The sequence below is a fragment of the Sparus aurata genome, chromosome 20 (assembly GCF_900880675.1).
Source record: "Sparus aurata chromosome 20, fSpaAur1.1, whole genome shotgun sequence".
In the NCBI taxonomy this organism is placed as follows: Eukaryota; Metazoa; Chordata; class Actinopteri; order Spariformes; family Sparidae; genus Sparus; species Sparus aurata.
This window is the reverse complement of record NC_044206.1, coordinates 17,031,002-17,047,263: the sequence shown is the minus strand read 5'-3', so window position 1 is coordinate 17,047,263 and position 16,262 is coordinate 17,031,002. Positions and strand designations below refer to the sequence as shown.

The following is a 16,262-nucleotide window of genomic DNA, read 5'->3' as shown; positions in this document are numbered from 1 at the left end:
CTCTACTATATTATAATCTCTATACTCCGCCACTGACTTCACCTGTTGTAAACCAAACTGAGGGATGGCCACTTTATCCAAAACGTGTTTATTCCAAAGCAAAACAGACATTTGCTTGAATGAAAAAGAAAAAAACACTGTTATCTTGAAACAAAGAGATAAATCTATTCTTTTGTTTCCTGAAATAAAATGTATATACAATTAACAAAAAATTACAACAAAATTCACTTTGTCCATTTTCTCCTGTGGGGAAATATCAGTCTTCTGCCTTCTGATTTGAACTTTGTTTTGAAGATGGCGTCTCTGCTGAAACAGGCAGACTGGGGGAATTGTGGGAATGTTTGGACCTTTTCCCCCTGTGGACCGCTTCTCCTCTGTTCTCCCCTTCCTCCCGCTCCAGTCTGCCTCTTTTGACAAAATGGTTTATCCTGGACTCCAGACTCTCGCAGCACGGACGCTCCAGCAGGGGCCGGTAGTTCTTCTGCCTGCTGCCCTCTACCAGCCAGCAATGGTCGGAGGAGACTCCACCTGACAATGGAGAGAACAGAAACAATTCACACTGATTCTTCAGTATTGATGTTAATGTTGAAGTCGTCTATAACCAGATCATTTTATGTAAATTTACTGGAGGCTGCACAATGGTGCATTGTTTTGTTGTTCACATAGAGCACTCTGTTCGGCTAAAACTGTCGCTCATTGTGGAGTCAATCACACCAGTCCTGCCAATTACAATATTGAGTTTAGTCAGTTTTATCTCTATATTTTAAATCCAGAGCTTGTGTCAGAGGGCAGTCTGTCAACAAGAATGAATTTGATAAGGGCTAACTTTACACTTTGTATTTGGCAATCACAAAAGTCAACGGCCCAGACTGAAATCCAAGTCGTCTGGGAAGTGTTAAAAATAAACCCGTCTGTCATCACAGACAATAAAGCAATGCTCAGTCAGAGGGTGCAGTGCAAATATGAAAGTGTAGGAGAACAAGAGGAAAAGATGGAGCAGTGATTCAAAAAAAGGAAGCTAAAATGCTCCAAAATGAAAGAATTATGATAGAGAGTACTAAATAAAAATACATGCTAGCAGACTATTATAATATCAAAACCATCCTTCCCCGAGTTGATTCTTTGTGATTAAAAAAACCAAACAAAAAAGTATTTCTTTAAAAAAAAAAAAAAAACCTTTGTATAATTCCTTTTTTAAAAATTGACCATTAAAATATCTAATAATAAATGACTTTATAAATTAACGTAGTTATTTCTAGATTCATACATTATTGTGTTAACAAATTATATATTTTAGGCAAAGAGAAACAGGAAACATTGTGCATGTATTTATAAATTATTTATATGTATTATTTAGAATTAATTAACTGTCCTCAATATCAATGGTCTGTTTGTGGATATTGGCATGGCCTGAACTGTTTTCCCAGTCTGGCCCTGCAGAGGTCTATTTCAAAATCTCATGATAAAACTGAAGTCTGTCATTCAAAATGTCACAGTCCATTGATCTCCTTAAACATCTCACCTATGGCCTCCAAACCCCGGATCATCCCGTGGACGACGTGTGTCTTGACCGCACTCTGGGTCCAGTGTTGTTGTAGCGCGGACAGGACGTGGTTCACCTCTTCACTGTCCTGCCTCCAGCTCACACCTTCAAAGTGGCAGTCGTACAGCACCAGCGGGTAGTCTACTGCCATGCTAGATACAGGAAGAGACGTGTTCAGCACAGATCTATACTGATGCAACTGTAGTTCAGCTGTATTGCTGTCACAATTTCTGATTCAGTTCAGTTTGTCTCACCTGTACTGAGGCTTCCTGGGGTTACTCTGAACATCCAGGAGCTGATTAATTATCTCTGGGGCTTCCAGTTTCTGCCCTATGAGGAGAAGCAGCGCCATCATGCATCGGACCTGCAGCACAACACAACAGGAATTCACTGCAGTAAGTTAACCGGTCTTTTTATTATTGAAAGGTTCACTTTAACAAACTGAGGCTTTTTAAGGATACAATGGCTTGAGAGGAACATGATGAATTGCCGAGCACGCTGTCTATTGGTACCTGGTGGTAAAGGAAGGCCAGCCCTTTAATCTCAAATACGAAGAGCTCATACTGGTCTGCGCTGGAGATCTGCTGAGGCTGCAGAGGCTTGACTGATGCCGACAGGATGGTCCTCTGGAACTGCAGGACCCCGTTGCCCACATCCATTTTACAGATGTTGCGAAAGTCGTGAGTGCCCTCGTACCTGGCGCGAGTAAAGAGGAACCTCAAATCAGAACTGTGACATCAAGGGATGATATCAGTGTTTGTCATGTTGCGTCTTCACCCACCTTTTTGCAGCATCTGCCATCAACGCCACGTCCAAGGATCCTCGGGGGAAGTAGTACCGGTACGTGCGGGACTGGCAGTCAAAGCGGGCACTGAAGCCCTCCGCTACTGGTGCCCAGTCCAAGATCCTGATGTCCTGGGGCAGGACTCTGTTCAGCATCTTCACATATGGAAGCTCAGAGGCACTGGCTTTATTTTTGATGCCGGCGTCAACATTTTCAGGTAGTGTGACGCCCAGACCTCCGCCAAACTGTGTGGAGCGCAGGTCGATGGTTATGACCTGTAGGGAGGAGACAAGTTTACTCAATGGAAGGGGAAGATTTCATTTTGGAGTACAATACATGACATACTGGGTCGTGATGAACTCACTTGGGAGAAAGCACTGACTCCTTTATCAGTGCGACCACACCGGTGGTAGTTGGAGGTCTGTCGTTCCTGGATCAGCCGCGTCTTCAGCAGAGCTTCGAAGAGTCTGGCCTCCACTGTGTTGTCTGTGTTCTCCTGAACCGCGAAGCCCTGGTAGGCCCATCCCAGGTAAGCCAGTCGCAGAGCCACATGGCGCCGAGGGTGGGCAGAGAAGTCAAAAGGACGCTCCTTGCTTGCCTTTTTCCCCTTTTTACTGCTGCTGGCGTTGTTGCTGGTGTTACCATCAGGTCTGCAGTCTGTGTTTACATGGGACGTGAGCTCCATGTCTTTTCCAGCTTCACCCCTCTCCTTCAGCTGGGACTTGAGCTTCTCCAGCTCTGCCTCCAGCTCCTTTACTCGATGGATCAAAGCCTCTGACATGCTGCTAGATAAATAAGTAGGAAGAGAGAATAGTAATAGAGGAAAGCTTAAATACTTCTAAATGTGTACCTCTTTTAACTAACTTGCTTAACTACATTCTTTATTATTCTTGTTTTACATTTATCTATGAATTCAGGTAAAATTGGTACCTGCCAAAATGTACAGTTGGATATCACCACATTGTTCCTCCAGCTAGCTTGAGTCATACAGTTGGGTTTACAGGCTAAAAGCTAGCTGGTGTTAGCTTGTGTGATGTTAGCAGAGCGATATTAAACCTGTTGCTGCGGGTGTTTATAAAACTGCATTAAAACTGTTTCTTTACCTTTGGTTTTAGTCCCAGTTTCGCTGACAAAGTCGTGTTTTCAGTCAGTTTTCTGGGACGCTGGCGCACACGTTACTCTTCGTGCTGACGCTGGTCGGACCGATTTAGAGAGCGGACGCGTTTCCTTTCGAGGGGATTCTGGGAAATGCAGTTTACAGCGTCAATTCACCACCGAAAGTGATCAGGTCAGTTTTTAGGCGAAATACGGTAAGAATAATGTCAATACAGAATTTTTCTTTTCAGTAATAGGTCTATTTTTTTCTTATAAAAGATACATTTTTCAGTTAACTGGTTAACTAATAGTAGTTCAAGCAGCGCAACAGCGCAACAGCATCCACACCTTTAAAATACAACCTTTATTCAAAACCTTACTTAAAGAAGATCATTTAAAAAGTATCGTCAACAAAATGTATTAACAAAAATCAAAAACTGCTTCTGCATTAAATGGTCCCTGTGAGGTGTTTGTATTAATATTACTATTATTGTACACTATATGAGGTTTTTGGATTATCATGTTGAATTGAAGTGTATGTTGTAATTTACTGCTGTAGATGTGTATGGTTGAGCTCACTTACTGCTTTACATTTTGTTGGGTAATCTACAGCAATGCACCATATTCAATGAGATCATCATGGTTTGTAGCTTCCATGTTCTTTGGGAACTACTAAAAACGTCATGTAGTTACTTGAACGTTCATCAAAAAATGGGAACTAACAAAGAAAAACTAGTTTGGAGATTCTCACTGGACAGAAGGGCATCAATAATTTTGATCCGGCAGTAACTGGTAACTATAGCTGTCAGACAAATTTAGTAGAGTAAAAATACAATATTCTCCCCAGAGATGTGGGGTGTAAGTGGAGGTATAAAGATGCATAAAATGAAAAAATTCAAGTAAGGTATCTCAAATTTGTTCTCAAGTACAGCACAAAATATGTATATTTTTTTTTTATAAGATATTAGGTCAGGTGTATTGAACCACAGCCACTTGGGGAATACATCACACATTTATTGAATGTTTTCATAGTGATCTTGAGACCGTGATAGACCAAAACAGATTCCAGAATATGCAGATAACTTGTAAAATAGTTACATTTGGCAGGCATGAAAGTGGCAATAAGGCACGTGTCAGTTTTTTTCATTTTATCAGATTAACTACCACACATTTCATCTTGATGTCACAATCTTTGGCATACAAATGCAAATAAAACCGATGACATTTGAAACAGTGAACAATGTGAGTGATGTCATCTCGACTGTGGCACGACGGCACATCAGCTGATGTTTTCGTAGCTTTTCGTCTTTATGTCCAGACACAAGCAGACCCCGACGACCACTCCGAAAACCTGCGACAGGCAAAAAGGTTACGAGTTACTGGCAGCAAATGAACTCAAATACGGGTAAAAATGGTTCTTGTCTCTCTCCACTTTTTTTTTTTTTTTTTTTTTAATTAATCCTGCAGTTCACTTCCCGAGGCACACGGCTTTATCATCATTCACACCATCCTCTCCTTACTTCTCAGATGTCTGTGTTACCTTTGCTTGCATGAACATTTTCTCATTATTGGAATTGGAAAGTGCATAAGAATTTTTGAATCAATTAAAAAAAAAAACACTACAACATGCTGATAAATACACATTTTTAGTTCTTTCTAAGACATACAACAAATGTCACAGACAAACATTTCATTTTATTTTGAACGGTTCACCTCTGTGACTGCCAGGGCGATGCAGACAGCGCCGACCCACACCAGGTTCTTCAGCAGGAAGAGTTTGATAGCCGAGAGGCAGCCCTGAGGGGAGGCACACGCTCATAACATACTGTAGAAAATAACCTTGCCATGGTTGCAAACTTGAAAATGAGATTTCCCCGCAGACCTTTGAGTATGCGCTCTCCTTGTTCTGTCCACAGCCGTCACTCTTCACCACGCAGCAGGAGTCTGGCACAGCCTCGTGGTTTTCCCAGCCCACACTCTTGGACCAGTCCTCTTTTCCGTCTGCACCGCAGCACTTGAACTGGTGCGTGACAACATGTGAAGAATAAACTAAAGCAACGGTTTTGCCTGCAGTGTGGGTTTTCTGGGTACACGGTGCACTGTTAAACTCACAGGACAGGCTCACACATGCATGATGTATAGATAGTTTCACTCTTGTCATATCAACATTTCTACAAGTATCATATTACATGTATACCAGCTGACGAGAGACTGTTCATATGACTACCGCTGTTGGCCTCCTATTGCAGTGACTGTCGGGACATTTTCAAGGTGTCTTTATGGCAAAAAAACCCAACAACCAGTATTTTTATTGAGAAGTTGAACATTTTCCATGTGTCTTTGAGCAACAAGACTAAATATTCCTAACGCGGGTCTTTTTCCAAGTGTCTTTGTGGCGCTAACAGTTGGTATTTGTGGCAAGATGTCTGGACAGCTTCCGAGCTTCTCTGTGGCAGCGAGATTCAGTGCTTCAAGCCAAAAACGTGAACTTAGACACGGCGCTGTCACAACATAAAGTTGGAAATTGAAAAGCAAAGGAGCGCAGATGTTCAACGCATCCACGTTTTACAGAAACGTACGATGCCAACATTTATTCTGACGATTGGGTTGCAGAGGAATCCCCAAAACAAAGACCGATAATCCGTGAAGCCATCCTTTAAAGCTTCTGTTGTGGAATTGTAAGTGAAACGAGACATTGTTCCTCAGGTAAAAAAAAAATAAAAAAATGTCAAAGGTCTTAAAGAGATACCTGTTGATGCCTTGTCTCATCTTGTAGAGAGATCTACAGAATCTATTTAGAGGAGAGTTTGTGTTGTGCTCACATTGTGCAAAACCCTGATTATTTTTAGTCAGATTAACACAAACTTCAATGCACTGAGAGCAGGGTACAGCTTTCAATATTTTTTTTTGTCTCCAGTCTGTCAACCCCCTCCTGCCAAAACACCAAACATAAATCCCCGCCTGTCACCTTTTCCTGAATCCTGTTGATGGCGTGCCTCCTCTCCGGGCTGTAGTCACTGACCACCCCTCGTGCTTTGGTGTTGATAGCGCTGTTCATCTGAAGCACAGCAGTCTACGGAGGAGATAAGGTTTAAAAAGAAATCTTTAATGACGAGGGAGCGCTGCTGTTTTGACCTTGATCTTAATTTCTTCAGCGTCTCACCCTGCTGCGGAACACGTAAAAGAAGGCCCCCGTGGCCACCTCCAACATGATGATCACTATCAGGATGCAGATGAACTAGCGGAGACGGAGACAGAGAGCACAGAGCAAAGAGGGCAGCTGATTCCCACATCCCCAGACCATTTATATCCGCAGTGGATTTTTATAATTTCCTTTATTGCACTTGAGGTACTTGAGTCTACGATTTCAGGATTCCAAATCGGTCAAAGGACGAGGCCGCGGAGCCAGTTTTTCCTCAAGATTTTCTGTTGGTCTTTAGTCACAAGGGAACATGGGAACCTGTTTTTCCGCCCGTTTCTTGTGAAAAGTTTGGAAACGATTAAACCCATCTGACTAAATATAGTGTGATAGAAATGGCTCTTGAAAGCATCTCTTACGTCAATATATCATATTCTCTTTGCCCCAGTATTAATACATCTGATATTTAGCAATTTAGTGTGAAAGTTAACCTACTTGTGTAATTTTTCTCAGCCCTGTCGCCCAAGATGAAATGTTCCCAGTTTACATTTCTGCAAAACCACAGACACATCCACACGTACGTGTCATAGGCTGTGTACTATCTTGATAACTGGGTCAAAATGTATCATATCTCATTCACTTTATACGTTCATGACTTCCTTTATGACCTGACTTTCCTATCTGGATGTGGAGGGGACAATTGGTGGAGTTGCAGGCGACCAGGTTGCCAAATCAATAATTATTTGGCATTTGTAACTAGCGGATGTTTCTGACAATGGACCACAGTGTCTTCATCATTTGAAAATAAGACACTATGGGATATTTTTTAAGGCAACACAGTTGTTACTCACTACCAAAGCCTTGCAACAATCTTCTCACATGTCATTTTGATGTTCTGTTGAAACATCTGGACATAGTCTTAATCTCACAGCCGCTCCACCACAAATGTCCAGAGCCAAAACGCTGACATCTAACATTATTGCGAGATCATCCCACGGGCCTGTTCTTAATCAAATGTATGAGGAAACAATCTCAAGCTCATCAGGGGGCATCGTGTTACTTACCCAGGCCACCATAGTAGAATTATTCAAGAATGCCCCGAGATGGCCCATGAGGGAGACGAGGGTGATGGTGACGCCCACCGCGATGAGGACTATCGCTATTTTAGACAGGCTGCTCCCCGCGAAAATGCCTATCTGCAAGTACGTTGTGTACTGCAGCGCTCCGATGGTGATGAGGGCGACCCCGGACGCCTGAAAGACACATTTAACAACTGGAAAATTAATTCAGTGCTCTATATAGAGACCTTAAACCCAATGAACCCAGTGCTCTGCTGGGGATTTCATGCCTGCCAACCAGTGTGCAGCTGCACTCTGAGGAATAAAAGGGCTAACAAGAACCATATAGGTTTCTTTGGCTTGGACCCAAAGGAGAACCTTTTTGGTTCTTAGTAGAACCCAACACAAAGGGTTAGACCTTAAACCATCTGTGGTTACCCCATAAGGGGTTCTACAGAGAACCTTTCTATGCTGTAATGGTACCACACAGAACTCTCTCTGGTATTCTATCTAGACCATTTTAAATTCTATAGGTGCTGATAAAAACCCAACAAGGGGGCTCTGCTAATTCTCCAGAGGTTTCGTCTAGAACCCACCAAGGGAGTTCTAACGGGAGCCCTTTTATGTTCTACAGGTTTTGTGTAGAACCCAGTGTTTGAGTTGATAAAACATTCCCACTCTTTTTAACGGGTTAAACATTTATTTAAAAATCTCGGGTCAGTGATGGATGAGAAGAGAAGAAAATAGTCCCTGGAAGAACCCTTTTATCTATTGTTATTCAGAATAACTGATTCTGAGTGTAAAATAATAGTTAGAAGGAGACCAGGTGTAAATCAAGTGGACGGGTTTAATCTCTGAAATGGTGCAAAATGAGAATAAACACAGTAATCAAATGATAAATTCATACATATTTTGAATTTATTAGATTTTGAACATAATCTGGTGCACAATTTTGACCCTTAATTGTCCAGTGTCACTAAATAAACTAGTCTTTTCTGCTTTAAATAAAGTTTTCTATAAATAACCATTTAAAGAAACATGGGCAGTGTGCCTGTTGGTTATCTCTTTTATCCACACCAGTTATTAAATATCAGGACTTTCCAAATTATTCATTTTATTTTGGTGAATGCGTGCTGCGCTCCTGCTCACCCAGGACCCCCTGCCGCTACATCCGTCCACGAGCCAGACTGATTATATTCCATATTTGTCGCTGCTGCCTCTGCTCAGCCTGTCCCCCGAGACCCCTGAGACCATCTAATATGAATATGTTTGATACGGTCGGAGGGACAAATTAATTTTGCGATTCTCTTTCAAATGATGCCACAAATTACTTCCAGTCTCCTGTGTCTTGTTTTTGAATTTCCATGCATACATTAGCAGCATCACACGAGAGCGGGACTACAGTCGCTGTCACACTTTGTACTGTATGTTGTGTTTCATAGTATTCTGAAAAGATTTAGATGGGATGTCTTTGCTATAGTGTGATTAAGTCAATGTACGACAGGAGCTGCAACAGTTAGACGATTAAGTGATTAGTCGGTCGGAAGAAAATTGATAATGGATGACATTTCGAGTCATTTTTCAAACAAAAATTAACAAGATTTGCTGGTTCCTGCTTCGTAAATGTGAGGATTTTACTGCTTTTAGTCATTTATGAAAGTAAATGAAGAATCTTATGGTTTTATACTGATGAGATGAGCATTTTTCATAATCATTTGACAATTACAGACTAAACAACTGATCAATTAATTGTAAAAAATAATCAGCAGATTAAATAATAATGAAATAATTGTCTGTCGCAGTCTGACAATTCAGTGTAGTTGAAAATATGAAAAAGGAAGGAGCAGTTTCTTCTTACTAACAGGCCAGATAACAATAAACATAAAACCCATTTAGTTCAGCCTGTTTGTCATTCTAACTTCAATGGATTTGTTCCCAAAGCTTTCATTCATTCATCGAATTTGCACACAGTACTCACCAGGAAAAGGGCGTTGAAGAAAATGAACAGACATTTTAAGCTGCAACACAAGCTCATATTGTCAGAACTCGACGAGGCCGATCCAAGTTTGTGTGAAAAGATTAAAGAGAAGCGGCGGCAGACTGCGTGTGAAGAGATACGGGCTCAGCATCTACATGTAATTCAGTAGTGAGTGAGTCACGTGAGCTCATGGAAATGAACAGGTAGTCTGATAACATTTGAATTGATAGATCAGATGAAAACATGCTGGACTATTTGAATAGGAGGATCGCTGAAGTGGAAAAAAGACTATAAAGTATGATCATGTCCGTGTTGGATAGTGGCCTGAATATGTTGCAGGTTTATAATGGAGGAGCTTATTTTTTAAAACTATTAAAATCTCCGTGACTTGTATATACACTATTGGCTTTTTGCAACATTCCTTAACGGTTTGTTGGAAACAAAAGACGAAGCTTCACAGGCATCATGGGAGAATCTCTGCTACACGTGGTCAAGTTTTTAAAATTGTAATTTTAAGGCACGTTTCACTCGAAATAAAAAATTCAGTCATTATTTGGTCATGGGGACCGAAAGGCACATGAAGTTTCGTGGTCCACAAAAGCGTTCTACTAAACAGGTGAATGGATGGGAACTCATTTGTCCATTGCAGACCAAGTTGCCAGAAGCCCTGAGATCGCGAATGCATTAGAGACTGTGTTGGTAAATTACGTCTCTTCAAATTGATTTGGGATCTAGGGGCTAAGAGAGACTTGGATTACGCAAGACGAGCTGAACGGGGCCATCTACCTCAGTTGTTTTGTGGACTACGAACCTTCACCTGACTTTCCATCAACCTTTCCATCACATTATCAGGAATATTCATTCTTAAAGAAACACAGAAAAGCAGTTTCTTTCTGTCAGAGCTTCACTTGAAGCCCTCTGACTATAGGAACTTGCTTTGGGGCTCCTTCCATCCCTTTTGAGGACCGATCTCTTCCCCAGAGCGTCTCCAACCAACATACGGAGCAGCTGCAGGCACCCTGACCCGACTCCACGGGCTGGAAGAAGACCGAGGCCTCTGGCTGCAGCGCAGTAATCTCCGTCACAGCAGACCGAGCAGCCGGGATGCTTGTGACACGCCGCCAGAAGGTCTTCTGTTCCTCACATCTCTTTCTATCCATTCATGTCTTTTCCTGCTCTTTGTTTTTCCTTCTCCCCTCTTTTTCTGCCTTCTCAGAGCTCGAGCCAGAGTGCATCAGGCTGTGAAGGACCCTGCTGCTTCCTAATTTCAGGCATGGCGTCAGAGATTCTGCTCTTTACTCTGTCCTCATTAACTCAGCAGAGCCGCAGCAGGCTCTTTGAATGTATGTGACAACACACCTCAAGTTTTAAAACTGCAATTGTCAGGAGGATGAAGAGAGGGCTGTCGACAGGAGTTTGTGGTTTTGTCTTTCGGTCCGCTCATCACTGGCTCTCTGTCCATGCACCCTTATCGACTTGTCCTTATTTGCCTGCAAAGAAATTCAGGCTGAGACGACGAATATGAATATCTTCGGAAGCAAGAGTCTGCCCCAGTTCTCACAGACTTAAAGAATGAAAACTATTTTGTTATTTCCAAGATGTTTTAAGTGGATTTCTCTGGTACTGATCGATGCCGGTTGACTGCTGCAGTGTGGGGTGCGCAGCCACAGGAGGGCCCCATTCCACTTTTCTTTAAAACAGCGAACAGAAGCCTGTGACACATGGGTCTCCACCACTCCGCTTTAACGGACTGATGGCATGCGGCATGTGTTTGAAGGAATTTGTGGGAACAGGATAACACGGAGCCTGCGAGTCTTTGAAGGACTTCATGGGAACAGGAAGTGAAATGATTGCCATAATTGGAGAGCTCGGTCACAGAGCGAGAACATTGTCCATCCGTCTCTTTGCTTTTCCTGTTTTGAATTCCGTAAGACTTGTTCAAAACTTTGAATGATTTCCTTCTGATAGGGATAATTGTCTTGGAAAGGGCTGGGATAGTGCTACTTACTCTAAGGAATATAAGATCTTCTTTGTACAACAATGATATTTGTATGTGGGGGAACAATCCATATATAGTAAAGATGCAGGATATTAAAAAACATTCAGCTTTTGACCTTTTATGGCTCTTTCTAAAGAAAATGCCAAAGTTTACTTACTGGAGGACTTGCGCTCAGTGTCAAGTCCACATACTTCAAGGGCGACGTCACGTGCTTCGATGTCGTTCTGTTTATCACGTCGGGCTCATCAGTAAACATGAATGTAAAGAAAAAAAGGAAGAAGAATAAACAATAACAAAAGTATATACAAATCCAGAGCAGTAACGACATATTTGGGCCAAATTTGGTAAACGCCACAGTCTGCCAACGGCATCTACGGAAGGTGATAAGTGACGGGCTCGCAATGTTTGTTTTTTTGAACTCATGATCAGTAGTAATTATTTCATTATGCCGAGATAAGAAATTTCCCAAGAATCACAAGAGTTGACTGTGCTGAATCCAAACCATATGAAACTTTTTATGATCTTTTGGTGATGGTTGTAAGAATGTTTCCCCTGGTACGGTGGCCCTGAAGTGCAAATCACAACGGCAAGTCAGAAAACACAACAACAAATCAAAAAACACAACGGCATATCAGAAAACACAACGGCAAATCAGAAAACACAACTTTTTCTGATTTGCTGTTGTGTTTTCTGATTTGCCGTCATGATTTGCACTTCAGGGCCACCGCACATGGCGATCTGATGCAAGGATTTTTAACAATATGGCTAATTATTATAAGATTATCGATTCTAAGCAGGTAGAGCAGTTCCTGTTCAGTAGGCTACAACCAAAAAACATTGACTAAGGGAAGAGGGAAAGAAACTATCCCCAGTGGTGGGTGTTGTTTTAATGCTATAATAAGAATGTATATGACTAATAAGATTAAAGTACAATGTAATATATTAATCAATTATGGGTGCTCCTTGATCTGACACTTTCAACTCTAGCAGCTAATCAGTTGATGCCATGTATGCATGCTGGCATCAATGACAATATAATGACATAAACTATCGTTTATTTTCTTGTGATAGCAGGTTGATGATAAAAATTTATTGCAAAAATGGCCATTCTTGGCTTCCGTAGAATTTTCAATTTTAGACTAAGGGGGGAAATAAAGAAAAATAACTTTTCCTCTTTCCTGTTTTTTAATGGTCTAAGATTTATGTAATTGGGTTGTTATGCAAAATAAATTAGGCAGTGTTGGAATCAAATCATTATGGAGAAAAAACAATAACACAGATAAACTGCTGCCGGAGTGACATCAGCAGTACCTGTTGTTGCTGCAGCATCTGTCTGCAGCGACAAAAGATAAGATAACTCTTTATTGATGTCTGAGCGTAGACATTTGGCTGAAACAGTTAACGGTCAAGATGCTAAAGAAGAAACAAGATCACATTTTCCATGTGCAGTATCTAAATTTGTAATAAATAATCAGCCTGAAAAAGGGATAGAAATTAAGGTTTAACATCTGAAATGATTAGGTTTTGGCTGAGAGAATTCAAACTTAAACCCTTTTCTCCTGGCTTGTAGTTCTTTGCTTTACATCAATCTTATTATATATGATATATTTCTTGTACCAGATTTGTGCAAACTGTTTCCAGTAAGAAAAAGTGTGTGTGTGTTAAGCAACATATGTGTTGTTTTTGTACAGCGAAGAGCCCAGAAATGGGGAGATTCTGTATTTCTGTCAGTAAACAGTTAAGTTTCCATCGATGTGTGGTCCATCAATCAACTTGCTTTTAGCGCTGGGGGCCACATGTTTGTAGTCTAAAGTAAATTGTGTGCCTCCCACCATATGGTACTACTTACACTTACCAGTCTGTGTAACTGCTTCCCTGCATTCTTGTGCTGGCCTCTGTTGAGTGAAATGTTTCCATTTACAACCACAACACAGAAACTCATTTGTCTGAGGGGTCGTTTTTAGACACGATATTATGCAACCATTGTTGACGTAGCATTGTTAGCGTGCTGCACAAGAACCGGTCAGTGTTTGACTTTGTCAGCCACAAATCTGTAGTTGGTTCCATATTTCCATGCTAAATCGCACAAGCAGTTGTTTGTGGTTTATATTGAAGCCATACACCAATTGTACAGTCCCATTTAAATATGAGGTGTGCTTAGGCAAATGACAGTGGCTCCTGTGCTTAATGCACTGAATCAGCGGTGGACAGTAAGTGTATGAACTGAAGTAGTGAACTTAAAGGCGCAATATGTACCAATCTTCAAACAATCTTCATTTAAACTATTCAAACAGAATGTGAAGAATTAACAGTTTGGACGTTATGTCAAAGACGTCCAAGCTATGTGTTGTGTTGCAGAGTTATCTACTGAAGTTAGTGTGCTAACCAGCTAGCCCCAGCCCAGTCTGGACCTCTAACTGCATGGCTAACTGAGCTAAGTAGCTAACAGCAGCTAAAATTAGCAGCAGTTAGTGCTTACTGCTGTGACATGCACCCGCCCTTGTTTCTGGAGGCACTTTGGAAAGATGGACAAATCTCAGATATTGCACCTTTAAGTACAACTTTACTTGAGTATTTCCATTTTCCGACAACTCTCAGGCAATTAATCAACTATTAATCAACTTGGTTACTTCACAAATGTATTTTGATAAAACAAAATATAATCCACAAATCAACTGATATAATATTATAGATTGAGATAAAACTTTATTGATACGATATTCTGAAATAAACTATTCTGCATCTACTTTTACTTTTTACACTTTAAGTATATTTTGCTGCCCAATGTTTCAAATTTTTTGGGGGGGGGGGGGGGGGGGGGGGGGGAATTTAAATGAATGACTTTTACGTTTATTTCTTCACTGTGGTGTTGCTACTTTTGTTGCTGAAGTACATGATCTGAATACTTCCTCAACTTTCACTGAATGGAATTCAGTATAAAGTTGAATGTACTTTATTGATCTTACTTTTACATTCATTTCACATTTAAAGCAACGCTATGTAACTTTTAAAGCGATTCAAGGGGAAGATAATTGATCGTCGCGTCTCATTCCCAGTTTGTCGAATACTGAAGCAGTCAAACCAAAGCGCCAGTATCGGATGATCTGGGGATGGGACTCAGCGATCAAACATCTTTCTTCTGAAAGTTACACATTGTTGCTTTGAGTGCGAGCTGTGATTAGAGGCAGGTGTGTCTGGGTGTGCCTCCACTATGCGGTCTATTTGTGCCACATGAGGGTGAATTGCTGGCACTCAACCTGCTATCCACTCCAGGCGCTGTAGTTAAAGGCCAGCTTGCTTCCTGTTGGATGAAGTGTGTGGTGGGTTACAGATGACTGCCATAAGGTGAAATGTTGAATTTTTTAACTTACTCTGAGAAAGCAAGCATGCCTTCAGCCTTGGACTATTTTCGCCTCCCTTCTCTTGAGCAATTAGCCACAAGCACCATTTATTTCTCTTTGATTACAACACATCTTATATGATCTAATAAACTAGCTTTAAAATCTTTTTCTCTGATGTGGTATTTTGCACCACGCTGAGAGAGGGACCCTGCAGCGCCTCTGTACTTGGATGTTGCATAAATAGTCAAGTCAATTTAATTTATGTAGACAAAAATAACAATCACATTGCCTCGGTCTTGTAAAATCTGCACAAACAACGACATCCTCTGTCCTTAGATCCTCGATTTGAGTAAGATTAAACTCCCAGAGTATACATGTCAGTGACAGATTATCTGATACAGTTAGATGTGGATGAAGGAGGACAAGTGAGCAGGCTGAGGCATCGCCAACCTCCTCTCCAGCGTGTTGACCTGGAGGAAAGACAGGCCACACAAGATAAACAGCAAGAACATATCAGAATGTATGAAGATTATAAGATGACTGTAACACAGCAGAAGTGAGCAATGGGTTGTGACAATCCACTGGAGGATTAAAAATGAGAATGGCACTCAGTAGCGCTTTTCCCCTCCTCCCTCCTCTAAAATTTAATCAAGCCTAATCTAATATCAAAGAGCACAAAGAAACTGAGAAAAAGTCCTGGATCTGTCCCTCTATCCGGATCTGCACCAAAAGTTACCGGGGTCTATTCTGGGCCGAGATGCATCTTCCATCCAAGTTTCGGGGAAATATGCTCAGTAGTGTCTCGAACCCGAGACGCTTTCACGGACCTTCAGTGAAATTACTTTTCAGAGCAGTTTGCAAGAGAAAGGACACCAAAATGTCCCATTAGCTGAGAGAAAAGCCATCTGGAGTGAACTGTTTTAAACAATAGGGTAAACGAGAGCACATCTTGGAGACACACCCAACCAGCTGATCCTCCTACTGCGATGTCAATAGAATTTAAATTAACCACATTTACAAGTGGAGGGTTACTGTTTGCGGTTTGGCCCCTCTTCTCCACTTTCATTCAAGGAAAGTCAACCCCGGGAAGTCCACGGAGCCACTTCAATGATTCGTCTGCGTGTTGCCTGTGGCACAGAAGCTCACAGAAAGCTGCCCTACAGGCTCTGCTTGATTCCTGCATGACTCTGGCAGCGTGGCTCCGCCCACAGTTTGCTCAGTCTTTTTCAGGGAAAAGGTGTTCACAGGTGGTAAACATGGCAAAAACAAGCTGACAGAAGGAGAAGAGGTGTCTATGAAGGTAAAATGCGCTTTTAATACTTCTT

General features: G+C 41.5%; 2 protein-coding genes across 3 annotated transcripts; both read right to left on the bottom strand.

Moving 5' to 3' along the window:
- Nucleotides 1-69: 69 nt before the first annotated feature.
- Nucleotides 70-3,584, bottom strand: pus3 (pseudouridylate synthase 3). 2 transcript variants are annotated; one of them, XM_030399356.1, is made up of 7 exons: nucleotides 3,431-3,581; nucleotides 2,692-3,112; nucleotides 2,325-2,602; nucleotides 2,056-2,239; nucleotides 1,798-1,907; nucleotides 1,523-1,695; nucleotides 70-528 (listed from the first exon to the last, which is right to left on the bottom strand). In XM_030399356.1, exons 2-7 carry the CDS (start codon nucleotides 3,106-3,108, stop codon nucleotides 257-259), a joined length of 1,434 nt encoding a protein of 477 aa, XP_030255216.1. In that variant the 5' UTR covers nucleotides 3,109-3,112; nucleotides 3,431-3,581; the 3' UTR covers nucleotides 70-256. The 2 variants fall into 2 exon arrangements, with proteins under 2 accessions (XP_030255216.1, XP_030255215.1); XM_030399355.1 differs by having other exon boundaries at nucleotides 257-528; nucleotides 2,692-3,109; nucleotides 3,431-3,584.
- An 839-nt stretch (nucleotides 3,585-4,423) lies between these two features.
- LOC115570861 (CD63 antigen-like) lies at nucleotides 4,424-9,679 on the bottom strand. Its single transcript, XM_030399625.1, has 7 exons — nucleotides 9,598-9,679; nucleotides 7,626-7,814; nucleotides 6,586-6,660; nucleotides 6,391-6,495; nucleotides 5,305-5,442; nucleotides 5,136-5,219; nucleotides 4,424-4,773 (listed from the first exon to the last, which is right to left on the bottom strand). Exons 1-7 carry the CDS (start codon nucleotides 9,652-9,654, stop codon nucleotides 4,702-4,704), a joined length of 720 nt encoding a protein of 239 aa, XP_030255485.1. The 5' UTR covers nucleotides 9,655-9,679; the 3' UTR covers nucleotides 4,424-4,701.
- Between the last annotated feature and the right edge of the window lie 6,583 nt (nucleotides 9,680-16,262).